Source organism: Adiantum capillus-veneris, chromosome 27, assembly GCF_014529385.1.
Source record: "Adiantum capillus-veneris isolate H3 chromosome 27, ASM1452938v2, whole genome shotgun sequence".
Classification (NCBI taxonomy): domain Eukaryota; kingdom Viridiplantae; phylum Streptophyta; class Polypodiopsida; order Polypodiales; family Pteridaceae; genus Adiantum; species Adiantum capillus-veneris.
Window position 1 is genome coordinate 90,586,877 of NC_140957.1, and position 27,233 is coordinate 90,614,109.

A 27,233-nucleotide genomic window follows, 5' to 3' on the forward strand; every position below is an offset into this window, starting at 1 on the left:
GGAAATTCATCATCCTAATGTTGTATGTTGATGACATGTTGATTGCAAGTGCTAACATGCAGGACATCAAAGACCTAAAAGAGGAGCTGTCCAAATCTTTTTCAATGAAAGATTTAGGTGTTGCAAAGAGGATACTTGGTATGAAAATATCAAGGGACAGGACGAAGAAGACAATAAAGCTATCTCAAGAAGATTACATCAAGAAGGTACTAGAAAGGTTTGCAATGCAAAATGCAAAACCAGTTTCTACACCTTTGGCTGGTCATTTTAAACTAACGAAGGATATGTGTCCAAAGACACAAGAGGAGATAGCTTATATGTCTAAAGTTCCATATGCTGCAGCGGTAGGTTCTCTAATGTATGCTATGGTCTGGACAAGGCCAGACATTGCACATGCAGTGGGAGTTGTGAGTAGGTTCATGGACAACACAGGTAAAGAGCATTGGCAAGCTGTGAAGTGGATACTTAGGTATCTAAAAGGAACAACAACAAATGCTTTGTATTTTGGAGGAACTGATATTTTTCTAGAAGGGTATGCTGATGCAGATATGGCAGGTGACAAAGATACTCGAAGGAGCACTACTGGCTATGTCTTCACGGTTGGAAGCACAGCAGTAAGCTGGGCTTCAAAGCTGCAGAAAGTGGTTTCACTTTCTACCACGGAAGCAGAGTATGTAGCAATGACGGAGGCAAGCAAAGAAATTATGTGGCTTCACAGATTCTTAGAAGAGCTTGGATTCAAACAAGACAATTGTGTCTTGTACAGTGATAGCCAAAGCGCTATCCATCTTGCGAAGAACTCAGCCTTTCATTCAAGGGCAAAGCACATTGAGGTGAGATATCACTTCAGACGCACTCTTTTGGAAGAGGGACAACTAAAGCTAGGAAAGGTGCATACAAGTGAAAATCCTGCAGACATGTTTACAAAGGTGGTCAACAAGGAGAAGTTGAGCTTTTGCTCATCTTCAATCGGCATTCAAGGATAAGAAGCCAGAATGGAAAGCAGTCACAGGTTTGGTTTGGAGATCAGTCTCCAAGTGGGAGATTGTAAAGTATGGAGCCTGATTTACCCTTTGTAATTTTCTGTGGTAAAAGCGCACATTTGTAAGGCCCCCATTATGAGGAGAAGCCATCGTGCGTGAAGGAAAATCACTCATCGGAAACCAAAATTTTCACGGACAAGAATCAGGGGCAACTTTAAAGGCTTCGGGGGCGGAGGTCCCCGAGACGTTTTTTTCGCCGGAATATTATGGCCGGACGGCGGCCGGAAAGTGATCGGAAAACAACCGGTCGGTTGGCCGGTGGCCGGTAGTCAATGGCCGATGGCCGGTGGTCGAAAGTCAATGGCCGGTGGCCGGTGGCCGAATTTAAAAGCGGACTTGTTTTCTCAAGGGCGGCCACACATGGGCGGATTGGAGGGTCCGGTTTGGACTTATTCGCACAAGGGCGGCTACACATGGCTGTCTCTCATAAGAGAGGGCAGCCCTTTTGGCCTATAAAAGGAGGCCATTTCTACACACATTTCATAGTGTGAAGTTGATGCAACAAGGTGAGTGTGAGGTGGTGAGAGTGAAGCAAGGCGGGAGCTCCATTAAGGGTATAATCCCTTTGTAAACTACTTCTTGTTTTGAAGTACTAAAGCCATTGAGTGGCTGCTTTCCCGTGGACGTAGCCCACATTGAGTGAACCACGTATATCGTGTGTACTCTCTCTCTCTCTCTCTCTCTCTCTCTCTCTCTCTCTCTATACTCTATAATCTCGTGTATATAAATATGTCTCTCTCCATTAAGTAATCTACTCAATTATCTATTTAGCTACGTCTTATTTCCTAATAGTTTTTGCTAGTGATACTATAATATTTTACACTGTGTAACATATCCGATGTTCTTAAGGTAGGAGATTTCTTACCCGGATTTCACATGACAAAAGAACTCGTTTTTTTTCCAAAAAAAACTTTGGTCCACGTTGTTGTTTTGACTATGATCATTTTGTGTGTGTGTGTGTCCCCTCTCAAGGAAAGACCAATGGTGGTTTCTGAGTCAATTTACTCAGATAGCAATCTAGCTAGCTTTGAGAGAGCATACAAATCCTCCTCTGGATGGTAGATTCTTGGGTCAAGGAAGGTGCTCATAAAGTTGACTATGGCATTGCAAACATGTCCTTGTATGGATGCAAGTGGTTTGTGGAAAGACCTAGAACAAATATGGAGAGCCGGTGTTAAATATTTTACCATAGTTTTAGTTTATACCATAATATAGGGGTGATGTAGTGCATTTTCAAAACTACCAAGTGATGACATGTAAGTGTATGTGTGTATTTATAAGTTCTATCAAGTTTCAATTTGTTCTTTTGCATCTTCCATAATCAACATAGAGAGGGTTTTAGCTACTACCCTAGGGAACAATGCTAGTTTGCAACCTTAGTTATAAATATCATTCTAGAAGTTATGAACTTGCCTTTTCACCGCCCTCTAACCTATACTTCTTTACTTTCAAGTTGGAGCTTGCGTACATGGGTTGTACCCTATGGTGATTAAAAAAGAAAAGATTTCACTTCATGCCACTCTCTTGATCTTTTTGCTTGTGCTTGCATGAGTGTGTGTGACATGTTGGTATACTTGAATGTGTTTGTAGATAAATCATCTTTCCATTGTGTTTATGTGAATTCTTTTGAGTCTGTGTACTATAGATTGATTACTAGATTGGTGATGATGTTTATTCAAAATAGACAATTCACTCAAAGGTTATTACCTCTTGTAATTGGAGGTTAAAGAACAACATTGAGCATTAAGGTAACACCATATGCGTGTGTGTAAATTCCCACACTATTGTGTGGTTGTCTCCATGCACTATTCGCATTGTAGAGCTCCATGGAGTGATATTATTATTGTCAGCATCTATCCAGCTTGCACAAAACAATGTTTGGCTACATATGTTTGTCTCCATACACTATCCGCATTGTAGAGCTCCATGGAGTGATATTATTATTGTTGCACGTATCTAGCTTGCGTTAAACTACAATTGGCTACACACTTGGAAAAAGCACAATTGGTTTCCTCTGTGTTCCAAGCATCTCACTGCATTAGTGGAAACTCAAAGTGGTAAGATGTGTAATTGCTAAAAAATGGAGAGTATGTTTGTAAGCCCTTTCAAGACTTCTATGGATCGCAAGGTATTAAACAAGAGTTGACTACTCCATATAGTCTCCATATAATCATGTGACCGATAAATTTGTAGAAGTATGTAAGAGTGTGTAGTTTATCGTCCAATGCCAAGTTGCATATACGGTATATGGACTGAAGCCGTTCCTACTAGATACTTTACCAATAGATCTCCAGATCAAGCTATAGGTGAATGGTATCACAAGCTAGCTACTTATATGCATCCTAGAACCAATGGTATGTAGAATTTCCCATATTCCTCTAAAAAGAAACACAAAAAATGCAAAATTGATCATTTCCTCTACACAAGCAAAGCTAAAGATAGTAGTTTTTTTTTTCCGGTAGTTCATGTGAATGATATGTTTATAGCTAGGAAGAAAATCTTTGGAGGTAGATGCGCTTAACGTAAAGCTAATGAACTATCATAGAGAAAATTTCACAATACAAATTTTATTCTTGGCATGTATATTCTATAGGATAGGTCCAAGAAATCCCTTAACTTGTCATTAAAAGAGTACAAACGCCTAGTACCAAGTGTTTCATTGGTGTGGGAAAGAAGCCCAATCATAAGGGCAACATGCCTCCCCACCAATTTAACAAGGAAAGGGGGAACACAGCCCAAACATTCCGAAACGACGTTCCGGACGAGTCCCGTTCCCAAAACGGAGATGGGAACACAACGCCATTTAGAAACAGGGTGTAACCGAAACGGTGTTCCGGAATGGGGGGAACGAGGCAAAACATGAGGTGGAACAACGAAACACGGAGCGAAACAAGCAAAAGTAGGCATTTGGGGAGGGGGGGGGGAGTGGGCTTTTGGGGGTAGATTTGGGACTATTCAGGGAACATATTTTGGTGTTAGGGGGCAGATTTGGGGTTGTTTACGAGTTTATATGGGACTAAGATGAACGGAGAGGTAATTCAAGCCTTACTTTAGGTGGACCGCTCCGGCCCCATTCCGTCCCCCCCTCCTCCTCCCTATTCCCGTCCCATTCCCGTTCCGGGTAACTATCACACTAACAAACAAGTTACCTTAACACACAACAAACTTTTGGCACTACACCTCTCTCTCTCTCTCTCTCTCTCTCTCTCTCTCTTTATGTATGTATGTATGTGTGTGTGTGTGTGTGTGTGCAACAAAAAACAATTGTAGAAAAATCTAGCTAAGCCAAGCCTGGGTGAAATAGCCACACTGCTAGCTACACACATGCTTTCTAAAACAACAGACTATGGTGTCAAACAGTCAACAGTATCAATCAATATCAACTTGATATGTGCTACCTGGTTCACAAGCCATTGATGTTGAGCAAGTCATCACAGATTGCATAAATGGAAGAGAACATGGGCCTGGGGAACACCCTAGCACACACGAGGTGATTTATTAAGGCCAGAGAATGAGACCCTAATTGTGGAGGGCCTGGCCTTAATTCTCATGTACGCCTGGGGTACCTATGGCTTGGCTACATGTCATCATTTCTGTACCAAACTTGGTTTGAATGTCACTATTCATGACTATTACAACTAAGCTCTTTTGGGTTGAATTATGCCAGTTGCTTCCATACCAAAGACATTAGTTAGATGGCTCTAGAAATGTAGTCTACTACGCAGGACCACATTGCTTGAAACAGATCTGTGCAACATTAGGCAAAAAACACTGAGCCGCATCCTTTTCTCACTAATCCAAAAGTCATGTACTCTGCCAACAGTAACGACTGAATAAGATGAGAAGAAAATAAATCACTCATCTGCTATGCAAGCTACTAACTGTGATGTAAGACTGGTGGGTCAGGTAGAGATATGTATCCCCTCAGTGCACCTAGCTTTGACCTTTCAAAAGCTACTTTTCCAATCAGCAATTTGGAATAAACCAGTAGCAACTCAATGGTTAAATTCAGTACATATGATTCTCAATTGTTACCCACATGCAATTCAAGAACACTCGCTGTAGGCAGAACCTTGGTGCTAACATGGGCAACAGCATATCGTCTTTTCTTTGTAATGCACACTACTTTCCTCTATGTTCATGTAAGCATGGGGCTTGTACATAAAACAAAAGTGTTGGTAGAAGGCCTGTGTTAAATACAGCACAGTATTGGGAGGCCCAACAAACATTGTGCCACCTAATATTCGGGCTAAAGCGACATTTGTCCCACCACTTTGATGATGATAGGGTTGAAAATGCACCAACTGTCCAGCATTTGGCCACATGATGATTGTGTTAAGGATGCTGAATGTCCAATGACATTACAGAAATTATTCCAGATCTCCTTAACCCACTTGTCGCTTCCATGAATCTTCTACTATGAGTTCGTCCACACCCCAGTCCTCAAAACTACAAAACGGAACAGAAAAGCGGCAATTACACAGCCCCTTAATCCATCTGTAAAAAAAGAAATGCCCAACAACAGCAAAAATCTGAGAATCACTAAGTCCTCTACCAGCATGTACACAGCTCATGTCGTACACTAGACTGTTCGGAAAATGGCTTTCCCAAAAAAATAAGATCGCTACCTTCCATCTGGTAAGTAGCGTCTTATCGTGAATGGAATCTTCCGAGCTCTAAGCTCCTTCATTGCAATCTGAAGCCATACAAAAAAGGGGTTAGAGCACTACTAAAATTTTTCCAAATGTCTTTGTCTAAAGGGCCTTGACTCACAACCTCAAGAGGATCTGTCTCCCCTTCGAGCTCAACCATCACAGGTGCATTCATACTGCACAAAACAACAGGAGAATGAAATGCCTTTGTTAGTAGTATTCCAACCATTTCACTCAAGAGACCATGTAGGCCCGCAAGTTGAAGTGACTTAAAACAATAACAAAGCACAGAAACTTGCTCCACAACCATATTATGCAGCCAAATGCGAGACATAAATTGAGGAAACATAACCAAAAAAACTGAACCTCCACATGGTAAAGCACAAACTGAAAATAAGTGCAAAAGAGTGAAGTAACTGTAACTGATGTCAGAAATGGATGGCGTGGCATGTTGGCACTGGACTAGAAGAGAGGTTGAAGAATCAAACCCGAACCACACCAGAAAAAATTTAAACACAGCCACCAGCAAAAAGCGGTGGAATGTCACGTGCACATCTAACCCTATGTGTACGTGGACAAGCTACTTCATGATATGGGTTCAGTTCAGTACAATAAGCCTAGATTAGAAAGTGATCTGGCACCTTTGTGAGTCTATTCGCAAACCGTGCATGTCCAAACACTTAGATTAGATGCATATCCTCTGGTTGCACATAGCATGATCATCAGATTTCCATCAGAACCCATCAGGGACATTTTTACGATGCATACACCTATTTTTCCTATTTTTGACATTTTTCACTTATTATTTTTAAGTGACTTTTGTTGGGAATTGGGTAGGGCAATCTGACTAGCCAAGTATATATACAAACCTAGCGCTAGCATTCCACAGCAGAAGAGGCAGCAGGAACTTTGGTTCAGCAGGCACCTTATCAGCAGGACCCCAAGCAAGCCTAGCGTTTTTGCGTCACAACAAGGACCTAGCGTTTTGCATTGCAGATCAGCCCCGGCCACAACACGACAGCAGATCAGCCCTAGCGTTAGCAGATTCCACAACGTGACAACTAATCAGACCTAGCGTTAGCAAATTTCCACCGCAAGCACAAAATTCAGCCTAGCGTTTTTGGATCAGCAAGACCAACAAGCGTTTTTGCAGATCTTCGCGACAGAACCAACAAGAACAACAGCGTTTTAGTTTTCAGCATAGACTCACAGCAGAACAAGTCCCAAACCTCGCAGATCTCACCTTCCTGCAGCAGATCCTCGCCGCACGGTCAAATCTAGCACAGTTTGCAGTTTCAGCCCGGAAAACGCAGATTTCAGCATCTGCGTTTTCAGCGCGTCATCGTCGCATCGTCGCCATCGACATAGTCACCGACATATAGTCAAAATTCAGCAAATAAAGATTTGCAGATTTCAGCCATCAGCGTTTTCAAATTTCAGCCCATCTCGTCGTCATCCTCATCATCGTTGACATCGTCGGCAAGTCCAAAGCATTGTACAAATTTGTGCAATCAATAGTAGACCGCTCTCGCCATAGAGAGTGGGGCCTTCGGAGGAGGGTTTGGCACCATTCTGGTGTCGTATTCTTCTCTCTCTATCTCTCAGTCTCAGCACCTTCATTCACAGTGTTTATCACTTTGTTTGTGATCACTTGCACTCTCTCTCACTAAAGGAATGGAAGGCTCTCCCTTCCGTAAGTAAAAGGAACCCTTGAGCACAATTCGGAGCACTCATCTTCAAAGTTCAACATTCACTTCCGCTGCACCTTACATGGGTATCAGAGCTTTGGCAGTGTTCTATATCACTCAAGGAAAGAACCACAATAATTTTTTTTGCTTGTTGCGGTCGCACGTAACCCAAGTCCTCTTGGGCGTGTCCATCCTAATCGTGTTATTGAAGAGTGACAAGAAACCCAAGAAAGAAGGGCTTGTCCAGCCTCCCTTGTTTCTCTTTTCACTCATTGAGAGCGGACCGTGCACTTAGCGGCCGGCCAATCGACATGAGGTGGGAAAAAGCAACCTTGGTGTGAGCGCAAGGTCGCCAAGGGGTGCGCCCGCGGAAAAGAGAAGAACTCGAGTGAAGAGAAGATCCTTCTCTAACACAGATTGCAAGCTAAAGAAGAACCTTCACACCCTCACGAACCTCAAGACCCTCAAGAACCTCAAGAACTCAAGAACCAAGACCCACAAGAACCCAAGTTCCTCGTGAACTCAAGACTTCAGTGGATGGTCATCACCCGAAGCGGAATGGATACTTTGCTTGGAGGTGATGAGCATGGCAATGGCGAAGAAGAATTTTCCCCGCTAGGAGGTTTTTCTAACCCTCTCCCTTCCCCATCTACGTCAAGGATTGCACTAACTCCTATGGAGGCTTTAGACCATATGTTTATGGAAAGGAAGTTAGAGCGCGAAGAAAGAATGGCAACCATAGCACATGAAAGCGAAGAAAGAATGGCAGCCATAGCGCGTGAGCGCGAGCAAGCACGCTTGGAAGCCAAAGTAAGAGAAGCAGAATTTGATCGCGAGAACAAAGCAAGAATAGCAATGAACGACCAACACATGAAAGAGATGTTGCGACTCTTTTCTCAAGTGCAGGCACAGATGCAAGAGATTCGAGAAAAGGAGACTCTTCTCCGTCTCTTCTTCTCCCAAGCATGACACACATGATTTCCATAATTATGATAAGCATGATGATTTGAAAGACAATGATAAGCATGATGATTTGAATGATAATGACAAGCATCATGGATTGCATGATAATGATTTGCATGAAGATGATGTGATTGTTCACAAGGATAATGTGTTAGTTGATACTTTCTCTAGTGAAGCTAACCTCATTGCAGAGACGATCAATCACGAAGCACCGATCTTGGCTCTCAAGTCGAGGTCCAAAGAACCCCCTCAGGATGAACCGATCTTGGCTCTCGAGCCAGGTCCAAAGAACCCCCTTAGAAAGAACCGATCTTGGCTCTCGAGCCTAGGTCCAAAGAACCTCCAGAGGAAGTATTATGTGTTCAAATGATTAGTCAGCACGCATTGTTCGAATGTTCCATTCGTGATGCTTTCCTATATTTTAATCACCATCCTTATGTTATCCCTTTTCATAGGCATGACATATTGTACACTGAGCACGATTCACTCATGAATGAGCACGGATGTATGCGGATTACTCATGAAAAGATAGAATGTTTGCACCCAAGGAATTCACATTCCATGTCTCTTTCTTGGCATGACACAGTATCCGAAAGAGCACAAGAAGGATTGTATAACCGGCTCGTACAACGTAGAGGGCGGTACTATTTCAATTACCTGTAAACTTTACACAGAGCACTCAGAAGGGAAGAGAACACAGTTGCGTCCAGCGACTAGAATGTCACTGCGCACACGAGACCGACACCCTGTAGGCCCCAAAGATTGGCGCCCCTTTCGGTATTTCTTTAATTTAGAGAGAGAGAATTACAAAAAGAGCCCCTGGAAGACAACACCTGCATCCAGCTAGTACTCTCCAGATTCGGCAAAATTTCGGCAACATAACAATACCGAAATCAATCCGAATCAGTTTCTAAGGTAGGCCCTCTGTTCCACGGACATATTCCAAAACAGTAAATTGCAGGTCGCTGTAATTTCTGGTTCAGCCCTGTTTTTGACCTGATTTGGGCACACGACTGTCCCTGCACTGTTCCCTGCACCTTGGGCTAAGTGCCCCTTGATTCTGGAAACATTTTGGGCTCAAAACAGCCCCAAAATAGAGTAAAAAACAGCAAGCGTACAATGCTGAATTTATTGCGCAATCGAGAGGTTATCACCCTCTCGTGTACCTGCTTTGGTGTAGTAGCTAGCTACACTGGTTCCTGTGCAAAGAGGCTCTTGCCTCGGCACGAAAGCATATTTCCCCACAATTGTACATAGGTCAAATGAGAAGCCCACTAGTGGGGCATAACATACTGTACGTAGGGGAGAAAGAGAGCAGTATGTAGCGTGCGGGGCATCACTCCCGTCACCATACTATGCATAGAGGGCAAGGTAAGCATTCCATAGCTTTTGTACCTGCTACAATCCACCTGAGGCTGAAAATGGCGCCCCCTTTGTTGATATGCAGCTCGTTTTTGCCTCCCAGAGTGGCAGAATCGCTCACAGGCTGACACGTCGCCCAGTTTCCGTGTTTGGGCTTTCCCTGCTAAAAATATCTCAACTGGTGCGTCAATTGACTTGGCAACAGAGCAATAAAATGTTCCCCTTGTCATTCCAGAGCTAATGACGCGAACACATTTTCCGGTCAAAAATAGCAGTTCCCTAAATTTTAGGAGATGCTTCCATGGCGTCCCTATCGGTCTCCTGACCATCATTGAAGACTACCATTTGACCAACATCTACAATGTGGGTTAATTTACTGACCCCTTTCAACTTATAAAGTTGCAGTGACTTGACGAGTGGCCCAAATTCCAGTTTGGCGCACACGAGCTTCCATACTCATCAGAATTCAGTGCTAACTCGCCCGGGCAGTCCCTGTCTGACCGACCTAGATCCCCGATGTGAGAAACCCATTTGGCTGCAACCGTTTCACACTGGCCATGCAATGTCCACTTGCACCTTTTCAAGGGTTCCGAGACAAACAAGTAAAAATAAAATAAATATATCTAATACTTATTTACGGAAGGCAACAGGAAAAATACACCTCCTGGTGACACACCCCACCCTTGAAATACTGCAAGCGACCTCGCTTGCATGCCAATAATACATGCGGATATCTCCTGATATCACATATATTCTATGATGGGAATCCAAGATATACGACACATATATCAAGCATACAAGTCTTCTAGTGTACTCTTGAGCACAAACTTCTCTAGCTAAATTCTGTATGGAAAGAGTAGATACAATTGCTTAACTACTCTCTTGAGCATCATGAACCATGCTCTTGCCTTGCTCCAAAAAGGCTGCATCAAGTCACTGTGGGTTCCATCTGAAAGGCTTCAAGATACAATTGCAATAGCTGAGGTGAATCAACCAATTCAGAGTCTTCCATCCATTTGGCATCTAACGATGGATAATTTTTGAACTTCACCAAATAGCGTCTTGCAACTTTTCCTCTAACCTTTCTTTCTTTATGTGCCAATATCTGTTCAGGAACAAGGATTTCATCCAATTCTTCCACTTCGGGTTGTTCCTCATCAAGCATATTCTCTGGCACATCACCAACAAAGGGCCTTAGAAGGCTGACATGAAAAGCATTATGTATTTTCCAGCCTTCTGGTAGCTTTAACCTGTAAGCTACATCGCTGCTCTTTTCTGAAATCTGAAAAGGACCATAATATCGCATACTGAGTTTAGGAAACAAGCGTTCCTTGCCTTTCCTTTTCCTTTACCTGGCCTTTTCAAAGCGCAAAAGTACCCAATCACCAAGTGAAAATACAAGTTCACGAAGGTGACGATCAGCAGCTTTCTTTTGCTTAGCTTGAGTCTTCTCAAGAGCAATCTTTATCTTCCTGTATGTTTCATCCATATCTTGCACATACTTGTCTGCCTCAAATATCTTATCCTTAGTCTGCAAAATGGACGGGACTTTCTTCCCTCCTTCCACTATCTCAAATGATGCCTTACCTGTTGACGTATGCCCAGTGTTATTGTAAGCATATTCAACCAATGGAAGATGGTGTTCCCAAGTTGCCTTGTGCTCTGACACATAACATTTGAGCAGGTCCAGAACAATAGAATTTGCCTCTTCTGACTGTCCATCAGTTTGTGGATGAAAGGAAGAAGAGAACTTTAGCGTAGTGCCCATGTTCTCAAACAATGCCTTCCAGAAAAGACTCGTCATACGTGGATCCCTGTCACTGACAATTGACTGAGGCATCCCATGATATTTAAAGATATTGCTCATGAATATCTTGACCATGTGTTCTGGCTTTATCTTCTTCCTAACAGGAATGAAATGGGCCTGCTTACTGAACCTACAAATGATAGTCCAAATCCCATCATTTCCTGTTTGCGTCCTTGGAAGATCAAAGATAAAGTCCATTGCTATACTTTCCCATGGCCTATCAGGGATCGGCAATGGCTGCAACAATCCCGGTTGCTTTTGTCTGTCAAATTTGACTTTTTGGCATACTAAGCATGATCTTACAAATGTGTCAACATCTTGACGCAAAGCTGGCCAATAGAAGAATGCCTCAACCCCTTTCACTGTCGCATCAATTCCACGATGCCCAGCATAAGATGGAGCATGACTTTCCATCAAAATCTTTGGCCGTAACTGTTTAGTAACGCATAACTTTCCATGCATCATGAGAAAAGTCATTCTTAAGCATATAGTGCTCATGATGTTGCCCATCAACAAGCTGGTCATAGATCCTTGCAAAATCTGAATCTTCAGCATATTGTGTCTTCATTTCGTCTAGTTCACAATGGTACGGAATTGACACTGCTGAAATTTGGGGCTTTCGTGACAACGCATCAGCCACCACGTTCTTTTTCCCTTGCACATGCACAATCTGAAAATGGAACATTGACAAGATGTTTGCCCATCGCATGTGCTTCTCAGACAACTTTGTCATCGCAAGGTTTGATGATCCCTTTGGACAACAAAATCAGCCCCTAGCAAATAGTGTTTCCAACTAGTGAGAGCATGAATTACTGCCAGCAATTCTTTCTCATAGACTTGCAAGTTCCTTTCAGTCTTCAAAAGAATTCTTCTCTCATATACGACTACTCCGCCATTCTGCATTAGAACTGCACTAAGACTATGGCCACACGCATCACATTGAACCACAAAAGGTTTAGAAAGATCTGGCAAAATAATTACCGGATCTGAAGTCAGCTTCTCTTTCAAGTGTTTGAACGCTAAAATTTCCTTCGCTGTCCACTTGAAAGTAACTCCTTTTCCTTGCAGTGCATGGAGTGGAGAAGCAATCTCAACAAAATTTCGGATGAACCTCCTGTAATAGGAACATAAGCCTAGAAAGCTTCGAATGTCATGTACGGACTTCAAGTCTGGCCATGACCTAATTGCTTCCACTTTAGCGGGATCCATGCGTACCCCATCCTTTGAAACAATGTGCCCAAGGAAGTGAATCTCTTGCAAAAAGAACTCACTTTTCTTCGCATTAAGGAGTAGCCTATTCTTGCGTAGCTCATTGAAAACTGCGGTCAAGTGATCCCTATGCTCCTCTTCAGACTTTGAGTAGACAATCATGTCATCAAAGAAGGTACCCACGAAGTTTCTATGTGGTCTAAAAATTATGTCCATCATTCTATTAAATGTGGCAGGAGCATTTGTGAGACCAAATGGCATGACAAGAAACTCATAGAGACCAAATGTTGTCCTGAACGCAGTCTTATGGACATCTTCTGGTCTAATGCGTATCTGATGATACCCGCTCTTTAGGTCTATTCTTGTAAACAATGACGCTCCCTCAAGCCGATCAAGAATGTCATCTATCCTCGGTAAGGGGAACCTGTTCTTGATGGTATTCTTATTCAAGGCGCGATAGTCAATGCACATGCGCCATGAACCATCCTTCTTCTGCACTAAGAGTACAGGCGAACAAAAAGGGGATGAACTGGGCTGAATCAGCCCCTTCTCTAAAAGCTCGTTGACCTGACTCATAATCTTTTTCTGCTGGGCTGCACTAACCCTGTATGGTGGTCTATTCGGTGGACTAGAACCTGGCACAAGATCTATAGTATGATCCTCAGGTCTCTCAGGAGGTAACTCCCCTGGCAAAGAGTCCGAAAAACAATCACTGAAACCACTCAAAAAAGTTGACCTATCTTTATCTAAGGTAGACAAATTAGATACAACTTGAGGTACTTCTTTTGCAAAGATCAAGTACGCAGAAAGATTATTCTTTATTACACATGAAATAGCAGAAGCAGAAACAACTGGAACAGACTCGCCTTTAAGCTTTACATCAAGGACATGAGTCTTTCCTCTATGTACAAGGGTAATCTTTTTGTTGTAAGTATCCACCATAGCATGCAACCTGTAACACCATGGGATACCCAATAACACATCACAGCCCTCAAGCGGCATAATATGAAATTCTTCCGCATCCACATAGCTCTGAATGTGCAGACGAAGCTTTCCCAGAATGGGAGTAACAGGCTCTGAATGTCCTAGGCATGCCAAACCTGCTTCGCCTGTCATACCCATCTCCTCTGCACGAATGCCCAACTTTGATGCCAATTCTGGTGATATGAAATTTGCACGGGCTCCTGGATCAAAGAAAACCAGCACTGTCTGGTCTCTAACTTTGCCCCAAGCTCTGCACAGCTCCGTGGCGTCTGTGTTTGGCTGATCTCCAACCAAATCTAGAACAAGTCCTGCACTCGGCTTTGGCTTCTTCCCTTTATGGTCTGACTTGTCATCCTTATCCTGTGACTTCTTCTATGGGCACTCATTTGCAAAGTGTCCTTCCTGTTCACAAATGTAGCATTTCTTGGCCTCCCTAAGAGCTTTCCTTTCTTGAAAAGTTTTGCCAGAAAAATGCCTTTTTTTTCCTTGTCCTCGTTCCGAAGAAGATTTAGACTGCTTCTTGGACATATCAGCTTCTTCAGTGGAGGGCTTCTTTGCAGGAGACTCAGAAGGCTTTGCTGCAACATTGCCCTTGGCTGAAAACTGTTTGCCCTGGGCCCCTTTCTTGTGGCTATTAAATCCATCGGAATCTCCCTTCGACAGATTGTTGGCCACTCTTACATTCTCTATCAATTGAAACATATTCATGACAGTAGTCTTTGTGCAGTAGTCCTTGATTTTCTTGGGCAATCCGCAACAGTACTTCTCAATTTGTTCTAACAAAGGCACAAACCTGTAAGAGGTGACTGGCAACAGTGCGGCCCAAAACCGTTTATTGTACTCTTCAGATTCGCACACTGTTTAGCATTCAACTCGTGCATTCCGTCATCACATCCACTTCAAAAGTGTTTGTCAACCATGCAGGCGCAAAAAGTTGTTTGAATTGGACCCACGTTGTTCGGGCTTGACCTTGGTTCAACAATGCGGTCCACCATTGAAGCGCATTCCCTTTCAAGAAAGTGGCAGCCTTGCGTATCTTTGAAGATTCCGTGAAGTTGCCTCCAGCATAAGCTGCATCGAACTGCTGTATGAAGGTCAAAGCCTTTAATTGGTCCTAAGTTTCTTTGAAAGTTTCAAACTTCACTCCCTGCCCACCTTCCTAGTAATCCTTGGGCTGACTCAAAGGAGCCACATTATCATAAACAGGTGCCTGTAACAGTGGTGCTCCATGAGTGTTCATTCCAGCACTCGCATCAACTGTTTTCCCTGTCATATCTGCATTTTGTACGTATAGCTGCAAAAAACCAGCGATACCAAATTGTGTTCCAGGCACTCGAAACTAGCCATAGGCACCCTGAAAACCTGGTTGGACACCCATGTTCGCGTACATAGGGTTACCCATGCCTGTTTGCATTGTCCCGAACACATTCCCTGTCATATAACCTGTGGAAGGTCCAGCAATAGCTTGAAACACTGAACCACCTCCAAAATAACCAGGATAAGTATTAGGTGATGGAAGGGTCTGACGCATAGCCTGTTCATTGCTCCCTTGACCATTCACAAACAGTTCCTGTCCAGCTAAAGCAAGTTGCTTTGGATCATTGGACACTGCTAGTTGCTCAACCACATGGGCTTTCCCTCGAGCATCATGAGTCCTCTGCGCATTCGAAATCTCCTTTTCCTGCAACGACTCAGTCATGCCCTGTGTAGGAGGCTGAAAACCCTGTGTCGGAGCCTGTAAGAATTCCTGCATCCATGGGTTGTTAGCCAACTGTTGAAACATGTCCATGCAACAACGCACTTGAGTTCTAAACAACCTGTCCTCTTCTTGAAGAGTTGAAGGAACTTTCTCTGTGCCATGTGAGGAAGATCCCTCTTCAGGTACTTGGTCTCTCTTCTCTGCCATAACGACAAGCTCTGTGTTGCTTTCACCCACAACAATCCACGCTGCACTTTTTGAAGAAAAAGTGACTATCCCGTCGATGGAACCATATAACCGGCCCGTACAACGTAGAGGGCGGTACTATTTCAATTACCTGTAAACTTTACACACAGCACTGAGAAGGGAAGAGAACACAGTTGCGTCCAGCGACTAGAATGTCATTGCGCACACGAGACCGACACCCTGTAGGCCCCAAAGACTGGCGCCCCTTTCGGTATTTCTTTAATTTAGAGAGAGAGAATTACAAAAAGAGCCCCTGGAAGACAACACCTGCATCCAGCTAGTACGCTCCAGATTCGGCAAAATTTCGGCACCATAACAGTACCGAAATCAATCCGAATCAGTTTCAGGGTAGGCCCTCTGTTCCACGGACATATTCCCTCAGTCGGGAGCACAAAACAGTAAATTGCAGGTCACTGTAATTTCTGGTTCAGCCCTGTTTTTTACCTGATTTGGGCACACGACTGCCCCTGCATTGTTCCCTGCACCTTGGGCTAAGTGCCCCATGATTCTGGAAACATTTTGGGCTCAAAACAGCCCCAAAATAGAGTAAAAAACAGCAAGCGTACAATGCTGAATTTACTGCGCAATCAAGAGGTTATCACCCTCTCGTGTACCTGCTTTGGTGTAGTAGCTAGCTACACCGGTTCCTGTGCAAAGAGGCTCTTGCCTCGGCACGAAAGCATATTTCCCCACAGTTGTACATAGGTCAAATGAGAAGCCCACTAGTCGGGCATAACATACTGTACGTAGGGGAGAAAGAGAGCAGTATGTAGCGTGCGGGGCATCACTCCCGTCACCATACTATGCATAGAGGGCAAGGTAAGCATTCCATAGCTTCTGTACCTGCTACAATCCACCTGAGGCTGAAAATGGCGCCCCCTTTGTTGATATGCAGCTCGTTTTTGCCTCCCAGAGTGGCAGAATCGCTCACAGGCTGACACGTCGCCCAGTTTCCGAGTTTGGGCTTTTCCTGCTAAAAATATCTCAACTGGTGCGTCAGTTGACTTGGCAGCAAAGCAATAAAATGTTCCCCTTGTCATCCCAGAGCTAATGACGCGCACACATTTTCCGGTCAAAAATAGCAGTTCCCTAAATTTTAGGAGATGCTTCCATGGCGTCCCTATCGGTCTCCTGACCATCATTGAAGACTACCATTTGACCAACATCTACAATGTGGGTTAATTTACTGGCCCCTTTCAACTTATAAAGTTGCAGTGACTTGACGAGTGGCCCAATTCCAGTTTGGCGCACACGAGCTTCCATACTCATCAGAATTCAGTGCTAACTGGCCCGGGCAGTCCCTGTCTGACCGACCTAGATCCCCGATGTGAGAAACCCATTTGGCTGCAGCCGTTTCACACTGGCCATGCAATGTCCACTTGCACCTTTTCAAGGGTTCCGGGACAAACAAGTAAAAATAAAATAAATATATCTAATACTTATTTACGGAAGGCAACAGGAAAAATACACCTCCTGGTGACAGATTGAGCATCAAGCATCGGGATTTCCATTGTGTTTTGCCACAGTTGATTGATTTATATCAGAAAGTCAAGATTCGACGCCATTGTTTGCGTGTGTTTGATGAATGATTTCGCATTCCGTCTCTATGTTCATCTCAATTGCATGCACAGTTTTTCCGAAGGAATAGTATTTTTCCAGTCACTTTACATGGAATGGGTATGTTCATGTTTTTGTGTTGGAAGCAGTTTCAGGAATTTTCATGCTCGGAGATTCTTGAAGAAGGTAGACGCATGACTATGGACGAAGTTGAAGCATTGAAGGAGCCACAGATGACTTTGTGTCGCTTTAGGCACGGCCCAAAGAAGCAAGCGTTGCAAACCTTTAGGAAGTTCAAGTATCGCATGACCCACGCATCAGAGTGGGCCGGCGAAGAGCCCTTTCCAGGATTCCAGACGCTGTTGGCGATCTCCCTCGACACCATACAGTTCGGTACCAGTACCTCACTTTGAAAAGGAGGGGATGTCATGTGCACATCTAGCCCTATGTGTACGTGGACAAGCTACTTCATCATATGGGTTCAGTTTAGTTCAGTCGGCCTAGATTAGGAAGTGATATGGCACCTTTGTGAGTCTGTTCGCAGACCGTGCATATCCAGACACTTAGATTAGATGCATATCCTCTGGTTGCACACAACATGATCATCAGATTTCCATCAGAACCCTTAGGAGCATTTTTACAGTGTAAAGACCTATTTTTCCTATTTTTGACATTTTTCACTTATTATTTGTAAGTGACTTTTGTTGGGAACTGGGTAGGGCAATTTGACTAGCCAAGTATATATAGAAACCTAGCGGTAGCATTCCACAACAGAAGAGGCAGCAGGAACTTCGGTTTAACAGGCACCTTCTCAGCAGGACCCCCAGCAAGCCTAGCGTTTTTGCATCACAGCAAGGACCTAGCGTTTTGCATCGCAAATCAGCCCCAGCCACAACACGACAGCAGATCAGCCCTAGCGTTAGCAGATTCCACAACATGACAGCAGATCGGACCTAGCATTAGCAGATTTCCACCGCAAGCACAGAATTCAGCCTAGCCTTTTTGGATAAGCAAGACCAACCAGCGTTTTGCAGATCTTCGCGAAAGAACCAACAAGAACACCTGCGTTTTCAGTTTTCAGCATAGACTCACAGCAGAGCAAGTCCCAAACCTCGCAGATCTCACCTTCCCGCAGCACATCCTTGCCGCACGGTCAGATCTAGAGCAGTTTCCAGTTTCAGCCTGGAAAACGCAGATTTCAGCATCTGCGTTTTCAGCGCGTCGTCGTCGCATCGTCGCCATCGACATCGTCACCGACATACAGTCAAAATTCAGCAAATAAAGATTTGCAGATTTCAGCCATTAGCGTTTTCAGATTTCAACCCGTCTTGTCGTCGTCCTCATCGTCGTCAACATCGTCGGCGAGTCCAAAGCATTGTAGAGATTTGTGCAATCAATAGTAGACCGCTCTCGCCATAGAGAGTGGGGCCTTCGGAGGAGGGTTTGGCAACATTCTGGTGTCGTATTCTTCTCTCTCTATCTCTCGGTCTCAGCACCTTCATTCACAGTGTTTATCCACTTTGTTTGTTATCACTTGCACTCTCTCACTAAAGGAACGGAAGGCTCTCCCTTCCGTAAGTAAAAGGAACCCTTGAGCACAGTTCGGAGCACTCACCTTGAGCAAAGTTTAACATTCACTTCCGCTGCACCTTGCATGGCATCTGCGCCACGAATCACGGCAAAGTTCCCAGGCAGCCTGATGATGTGGCGAGTGGAATGCGGGCTGACGTGGCAACTTTTGAAGTCATTTGAAGCGTTGACGTTTGACTTTTGAAGCACCAGCTTTTGTCGTCAATGAATTTGGTGCTTTTGAGCACATATAAAAGCGAAAGGCCAAGTGCCTATAAAAGTGAGGCATTCTGCAAATTTTGGGCATCAAGTTGGAGCTATATCTCGCACCGGCAGCTGTAATCCGAGAAGATCAATAATAAAGAAATATCGCAAGGGACGCTTAGTTGAGGGGCAAGTGTATCTGGAAGTGGAACTCCGCCACTCCATGTTCGTCTCAAGTGTTAAGTTCTCTTTCACTTCAAATGTTTAAAGTGTTAAAAGTTATTTTGGTTGTTAATTTCCGTCGGCACCTCGTGCCCTTGCAATTATACCACGTTACAATGGTATCGCAAAGTCAGTTGTTTGCTTTTTCGTCAAGCAAATAAGCCCTACAACGATAATAAAGAAACACCGTAAGGGGGTCCTCGTCGAGGAGCCGCTGCATCTAGAAGTGTGACTCCGCCACTCCATGTCTCATTGTAATAGGCTTGGACACTCCCAAGCGAAAAATCAATAGCAACACACGAACACAAACTTCAAAATCACAAAACTTTATTATATATATATATATATATATATATATAGAGAGAGAGAGAGAGAGAGAGAGAGAGAGAGAGTCGACACGGCTTGGCAAAATTCCGTGCCCAAAGGTATTGGCCCCAAAGTCTAGCGCCTTTCGGTATTTCTTTATCATTAATCATTGCAAAGAACAACTCCCAAGGGACCTCTGCTCTCAGACTTTGCGTCCAAATGCTCTGCAGACTGAGGACCCAAGGGCTCTTATAAAGAGTACAAGGGATGCCAAAAAGCAGAGCCCCAAAGCAATGAGTTCAAAAGCTTCAAGTCCCAAAAGCATCTGGCCCAAAAACAGCCTGTTAAGTATGGAGCCTGATTTACCCTTGTAATTTTTTGTGGTAAAATCGCACATTTGTAAGGCCCCCATTATGAGGAGAAGCCATCGTGCGTGAAGGAAAATCACTCATCGGAAACCAAAATTTTCACGGACAAGAATCAGGGGGATATTATGGCCGGACGGCGGCCGGAAAGTGGTCGGAAAACAACCGGTCGGTTGGCCGGTGGCCGGTAGTCAATGGCCGATGGCCGGTGGTCGGAAGTAAATGGTCGGTGGCCGGTGGTCGGAAGTCAATGGCCGGTGGCCAGTGGCCGAATTCAAAAGCGGACTTGTCTTCTCAAGGGCGGCCACACATGGGCGGATTGGAGGGTCCGATTTGGACTTATTCGCACAAGGGCGGCTACACATGGCTGTCTCTCATAAGAGAGGGCAGCCCTTTTAGCCTATAAAAGGAGGCCATTTCTACACACATTTCATAGTGTGAAGTTGATGCAACAAGGTGAGTGTGAGGTGGTGAAAGTGAAGCAAGGCGGGAGCTCCATTAAGGGTATAATCCCTTTGTAAACTACTTCTTGTTTTGAAGTACTAAAGCCATTGAGTGGCTGCTTTCCCGTGGACGTAGCCCACATTGGGTGAACCACGTATATCGTGTGTACTCTCTCTCTCTCTCTACTCTATAATCTCATGTATGTAAATCTGTCTCTCTCCATTAAGTAATCTACTCAATTATCTATTTAGCTACGTCTTATTTCCTAACACAGCCAGCACGTTTTGCAGAAATCTGTAAAGCTGCCACATCATCATGTCAACGCAAATTACGGGCGTCCGTACAACCTGCCACGTAAGCGCGATTTGCGAAAATCTGCCACGTCAGCAGTTGCATGCAATTTCTTTAATCTCTGTGTCCCCATGGGCCCCATCGGGTGGAACCCCTATAAAGTTGGGATAACTTATTTTATCCATCATATCCATCGATTGCACCTACCACGTCATCATTTTGTGACATACTCCCTTCTTGAAAGAATTGTAATCGCCCTCGATTACACCTGCAAAATCAAACATAAGCCAAAAAACTAGTTCAATAGACACTGACTGTAAGTACCGATGCACTGGACGACACAAATCCAGCACTTCACAAAGACGACAGTCACTGAACATTCAAATCAAATCACATAAAGTCCATCAAGATATCGGACCATGATCTCTCGGCAACGTGTTTAGCAATCGCATCTAGATCTGAGATCAGATCTCACTAATGTCCGGATTGACTAATTTCTATTGCTATCATGTCCATTCCCATCTGGAATCTCAAGACCAAAATGTTGCAGTTATCGTCTTTCAAACATGCATTCAGAAACGACTCACATGAGAGAGCACACGTAAATCAGATTCATGTCCGGAATTGCCATGTCGAAATAGTTCTTCCATAAAGTCATCCAGCAGAATACTATCAACCCATCAGTATCCCTGAAATCCAAAGGAAAATCAGTGACTTAATTCCATCTCGGTAATCTGTGACAGAGAAGCGGAGTGACTCCTCTTGCGCAGTCCCGTCTGCACCAGATTCAACCTTGTTGATCTCTGCGATCTCTCAGAATAGTCAAAGCTAGACCGAAAGCCTTAAGGTAAAGTTCCAATATCCAAGGAGTATCTACTAGGTCCTCCTCCATCCACTTCGCATTCAATGCAGAATAAATCTTGACTAAGAACCGCCATTCACTTTACCTTTCTCTTTCCTTTCCCAGTGAGCCAGTATCTATTCGAGAACGAGAATCTCCTCGCTCTCTTCCACTTCAGGTTGCTCCTCAGGCTCCCTGTCGATTGGCACCTCACCCTTGAAACGTTTCAATAGACTCACATGAAAAGCATTGACACTTCTAAGTATGTGGCAACTGTATTGCAGCTTTACCTTGAGGCCTTTGGGTGTTACAACCTATGCATGCCCCAACTCAACATATTCGAAAGAGGGGTAATGATGGAGCTAGCACATCAAATGTACATACAGATTCAATGTAATAGAAATGTACACTGCTCTACAAATGCTAAAGGTATAACGTTCACTTCTGTCGTAGATAGAAATGGGAAAAGTATGAAGGTTTCATTAAGTCATTAGTATCTACGTTACATGACCTTTCCTGCGGATCCATGCGATGGTAAAAGGGTGCTAATTACACTAAATCATCTAAGGCATGTATATTGTGCAGGCATGCAATCGAGGACATTTGCGATTCCAAGCAGGCGGGGGGGGGGGGGTCACGAGGCTATGGCAACCACTAACCTTAGTTGTTGGTTTCTTTCCCTTGATTTTTATTTGATTTTTGGGATCCTCTATTTGAAGTCACAAATGGCCGAACATTGTTTGGCCAGTGTGAAACAACCGACGGCCGAGAGTTTCACCCGCAGTCGGGAAGGGCAGGTCGATACCAGATAGTCGAGCCAATCGAAAATGAAATCCAAGCAGTAAAAGGGTGTCTACGCTCAGTTCGAAGTCATTTAGGCCCCTCGCTACACTTTATAAGTCGGTGGATACTAGGAAATTAACTCAAAAGAGGCAAAGTGGACACTTGGCGACACCAAGTCGAATGGCCATGTTTCCATGAAGAGGGGGCACCCAAATTGAGAAAAGGGAATGATTTTCGTTCATAAGTGAACTATTGTGTGTGTGAGTAGTGGGTGCAAGTGATCACAGCTTTAATGGAAAGCTTGCCTTCTCCCTTGTCTTATGTAGCACGATGATTCCACTCTCGTGCATCTCTCTCCCCCTTTGAATACAAAATCGTAATGCCCACCTCAAGGGCTTTCCATCTCTATGTACAGTTGTGTGGGTTCATGCGCGTATGCTGAGGCAAGAGCCTCTTGTCCACGTACTGGATTCGCTAATTGCTAATCCCTCACAGGTATAGGTGAACTAAGAGAGATTTCATGTGAGAAATCTTGTTCGATTCAAAGGGCAAGTAGCCCTACAAGTGCGGGAGTATGAGGGCTTGCTACAGGTGCAACCGGCACGCAAATGGAGCCTGAAACAGGAAATTACAGCCTGCTGTGTATTTCTGCAGGTTCAGGGTTTTGACCCTAATTGATTCCTAATACCCCCAAGAGCTCCGGGGAAGCGAGGGGATCATTGTACAGGCAATCTGGTGCATTTTTGGGGCAGAAAACAGAGAATTCAGCACGCTGCAGATTCTTGCCAGGTTTGGGAAAGTGGTCGTATGCGCTGGGAAAGTCATCTTTTACATGGGGATTTTGTCTGTGAAGCTTTCTACTGCGGTTATGCTGGGGAAAACGGGCTAGAGTGGGTCATTTTCAGCCAAATAAAAGCGGGACAGCTCGTAGGAACTTGCAGGTTTTCTCCCAAGTTTTATAAGAATAAAGAGATACCGAAAGGGACGCCAGTCTTTGGGGCCTACATGGTGTCGTTGTCTGCTTGGTAGCACTCTAGCTGTCAAGCCGTAGTTTGTTTGAAGTGTTAATTCCAGTCACACGTTTATTCATGAAGTTTCTTTGTGTCGTAAATTCAAGTACAATTTATCAAGTAAAGATTCCGGTGAAAGCTAAAGTAGACCGCCCTACGGGTTTCACAAGCCATCACTTTGTGACATTCCCCCCTCTTGAAAAAATTGTTATCGCCCTCGATTAAGCATGCAAATAGCCATAGGATTGAAACTTTCTTCAGTAGACACTGACTCTATGTACCCATGCACCATACTCTTACCAATCCAGCACTTCTACAAAGACATTAGTCACTCATCAATCACATTTTTGTGGAGGGGTCTTAGATACAAATCATGATCATTGTAACCCATTTAACAATCACATCCAGACCGCACTGATCTTTCCACGAATGTCTTGATCTACTAAATCTTGTTACTATCAAATTCATATCCTTTCTTTTCACATTTCAATCAAGCAAACCATGTCCATGACCATCCCCACAAGTAGAGTCACGTAGCATGCAGATCACAAAATCGCTCACTTAGTTCAAACTGAACACAGTGTTTCAATCATTCAATCTAGCCATCTCAATCCGTCCAGAACTATTGATGCACCTAGATCATTGTGCAACCATCACATCCTTTTGGAACATTGATGCACTTACAACAATATCCAATCTTCTCACCCAGATAGACATCTTGATGCACTAAAATCTCATTGAAATTTTCTTTAGATTTCAGATTTCATTCACTTAGCCATCACATCCAGATCTTATTGATCTCTAACAAATGTCTAGATTCACCAAGTTCATCCATCAAACAAAATGAAACATTTCATCTTTCTCTCCATGTCTCTAACAATACACACATAAAAGAGCACATGTTTTCAATTCAATTGAGAAAATTTCCAATTTAGTACACACCTATTCATAAAGTCATTCCGCAAAATACTGTCAGCCTGTCAGTACTGAAAGAGAAATTAGTGACTTTATTCAACCTAGGCAATTTGTGACAAAGGAGTGGAGTGGCTCCTCTCTTGTGTAGTCCACACCCACCAAATTCAAACTTCTGATTCATTAGTAACATTTGGTATAGACACTGCTAGTGACCCAAAAGCTTCAAGGTACAACTCGTGACGCCGCCATTGTACTACGTTCAAGCAATATAAAGAAATATCGAAAGGGGCGCCAAGGTTTGGGGCTAGTGCTTTCTTTAAGTGGAACTCCGCCACTCCCCGTCTTGTGTGTCGTGCATCTCTTTCAATTTCAATTGTTATTTGAGGTGCGTAAAGTTGTTCAATTTGTTCTTTTTATCTAGCTCTTCTGGGTGAAGAGCTTTTAAACTCTCTCTCTCTCTCTCTCTCTCTCTCTCTCTCTCTCTCTCTCTCTCTCTCTCTCTCTCTCTCTATATATATATATCTATATATATATATATATATATATTAATATATTATAGTTACCGGGGAACGCATTCCGTAGGCCTTGGAACACTGGAACGTCGTTCCCTCCCCCTCTGCCAAGCCGGAACGCCCCGGAACGTTTTGCCGTTCCAGGTGACCACCTGATACCGGAACGGCCTCGGAACGGCCAACTCTCAAAAATGGGGAGAAATAGGCAGTTTTTTGCAAATTTGCAATGAACATTGGGTGTTAAAATTAAAATGCACCCCCTCACACCCATTCCCTTCTCAAGCATTATTTGGGTGTTTTTTATGCCTCCCGTTCCGCACCGTTCCCGTTCCGAACCCCTGGCCGTTCCCCCGTAACACGGGGGTCCCCGTCACCGTTCCCGTTCCGCGTTCCGGGTAACTCTGATATATATATATTCAAGTTCAATTCAGTTATCTGTAGTTTCTATTCAAGTGTTGCTCTTGATCCTTGGCTTGGGGTGCCCAAGTTTGTAACAATAGTATCAAAAGCTCAGATGATTCATCTTCTACGGAGGATTCGATCCTTTGTGCAGCACACATGGGTTCTCGTGGAGAGTCCGACAGACACGACACCCCTCTGATTGTTAGTCTACGGGGAGATGAAGAAAAGTCAAAACACAGTAGGGAAACAGAGAAAATAAAGAAAACCAACAAAGATTCCAATGGGAATAAGCCTTTTTCTAAGGAGTCGGAAGATTTTGGAAATTTCCAAAAGGCAGTGTGGACTCAAGGTTGATCGAATGTTGACCGAAAGTGCTTGTAGGAGCTTGTGGAGATGTCGCTCACATCAATTCCAAGGCTAAATAGGGACGCTTTAGTTAAGAGTTTGGTATCTCCCCAGCGGTACTAGTAACTCCCAGGGAGAGGTGACAGGAAATGAGGGCTATCTTGGGATAATTTCCTACAAGATTATTCTCTCTTCTTCTTCTTCTTCTTCTTCTTCTTATGGCTATGCCCAGCTAGAGTGAGGTAGTTTTCTCATGCTGCGATTATTTTAGCCAAGTGTAGCCTTCGGTTTTAGCTCTTTCTATGGTCATTTGGAGTATTTTTTCTCCAGCCTTGCAAAATTTCCCCCAAGCCCTAGGGGCCTCTAGTGCCTAGATGCCTTCTTTTTCCCATTTTGCCCTATCCATGGAGGCTTAAATGTGGGACTTTAAGTATCCATTGCCATGCCGAATTCATCATAGCCTTACTAATTGCAACCTGAAACTTCACCATTCACACCTAAATTTACTTGAGGGATGACAACTCTTATCTTTTCTGCAGACAAATTTATTCAAAAACCACTCCGAGCAAAGATACCCCCTTTTCCATCTGTGTTCTTGATCATGAAAAGGAACTAGATAACCAGGTGAATGACTGACTTGCAGGCTTTGCAACTAAATGCTTGAACTAGACAGTCTTTTCAACTCCAATGAAATTTTACCTCTACTGATTGGTTAGCTCTTGGATGTCTTGTTTTTCTTCTAATATATGCCCAGGATGCACATTCTTTGAGCAAAATTCTAATAAACCCAGTCAACCCAAACTTGCTAATCTTCTAAAGGAGACCTACAAACAGGTTAAAAACCCAGAAAAGCAATCGTGAACATAACAGATACCAGAGTCTCAAAAAAATGTGCAATCCACCAAGAATTTGGCATTTGCTTGACAGAAACGAGAAAATGCGTGCCTAAGGGCTCGAACAAATATCTCTGATTGGAGGTTTCTGCCTACATAAGGCTGTTTCTACAGTCCACTTTTCAATTCTCTCAGCATAGACAACGGATGTAGGTTAAAGTAAATGTCATGGCCAAAGGGAGTCCATGGCATTTCATGAAGGTTTCAGTCTGCGAAAAAAATGCATACAAGCCGCTCACCTTATTTGCAGTGCTCTAGTACCCAAGACCCGAGCGCGTTCATATTTTGTCATATACCGTGTTGTTTTACGAGGTTTATCAGTAGGAGTTTCTCCATCCTTCATCTCCACATCTTCACCTCCAAGTGTGTCAATGGGTGCAGCTTGTTCAGCATCCTCCTCAACCTCTTCCTGCAGTTCAGATTTGACGTGTCAATTGAACCCAGTCTGGCCGTGACCAAGAACCACAAAGAGGAGCTTACTTCAACTTCTGGTTCAGCTGGCTCCTCATCGTATCTGTGTAAATAGACGGATACGAGAAATGTGAGGACATGCACCAACAATTAATTAACGCAGAATAGAGATACGGAACAAAGACAAGCAAATCATATAGCCTGTAAAACCCTTTGCCGCAAGGAAAATAGAGAAGCAAGAGCGCAGCGCGTACCCGGCGTCACCTCCATCAAAGTCGTTGAAGTCTTCGTCCGCCATATCGAAATGTGTTTCGACACACAGAGAAAAGAGGAGCCTGAAGTGTATCCAATTTTAAACGTAGGCACCCAAGAGAGAGAGAGAGAGAGAGAGAGAGAGAGAGAGAGAGAGAGCATATTGCAAACGAAGTTTGTGCATATGATCTCATTGAAGCTGGGTTCACATAGGGCGGGCGGAAGACATTGGAAAAGCTTGCAAACTAGAGTGCATCG

General features: G+C 43.9%; 1 protein-coding gene across 2 annotated transcripts; it reads right to left on the reverse strand.

Annotated features, from left to right (window-relative positions):
- Nucleotides 1–5,016: 5,016 nt before the first annotated feature.
- On the reverse strand, nucleotides 5,017–27,100 carry NRPB6A (RNA polymerase Rpb6). 2 transcript variants are annotated; one of them, XM_086502882.1, is made up of 6 exons: nucleotides 26,978–27,100; nucleotides 26,793–26,826; nucleotides 26,552–26,721; nucleotides 5,820–5,871; nucleotides 5,672–5,739; nucleotides 5,017–5,492 (listed from the first exon to the last, which is right to left on the reverse strand). In XM_086502882.1, the coding sequence occupies exons 1-6, from the start codon at nucleotides 27,019–27,021 to the stop codon at nucleotides 5,429–5,431; spliced, it is 432 nt and encodes a 143-aa protein (XP_086359008.1). In that variant the 5' UTR covers nucleotides 27,022–27,100; the 3' UTR covers nucleotides 5,017–5,428. The 2 variants fall into 2 exon arrangements, 1 of the variants encoding a protein (XP_086359008.1); XR_015186779.1 differs by having other exon boundaries at nucleotides 5,332–5,492; nucleotides 5,599–5,739.
- Nucleotides 27,101–27,233: the final 133 nt, after the last annotated feature.

Bases quoted from the DNA above. Each gene is read 5' to 3' on its own strand.
- NRPB6A (XM_086502882.1), bottom strand. From the start codon at position 27,021: ATGGCGGACGAAGACTTCAACGACTTTGATGGAGGTGACGCCGG. The intron at 5,740-5,819 runs GTTGTGAGTCAA...GTATGGCTTCAG, and splicing joins GGGAGACAGATCCTCTTGAG to ATTGCAATGAAGGAGCTTAG. The intron at 5,493-5,671 runs GTAGCGATCTTA...TCCGTTTTGTAG, and splicing joins CGCTACTTACCAGATGGAAG to TTTTGAGGACTGGGGTGTGG.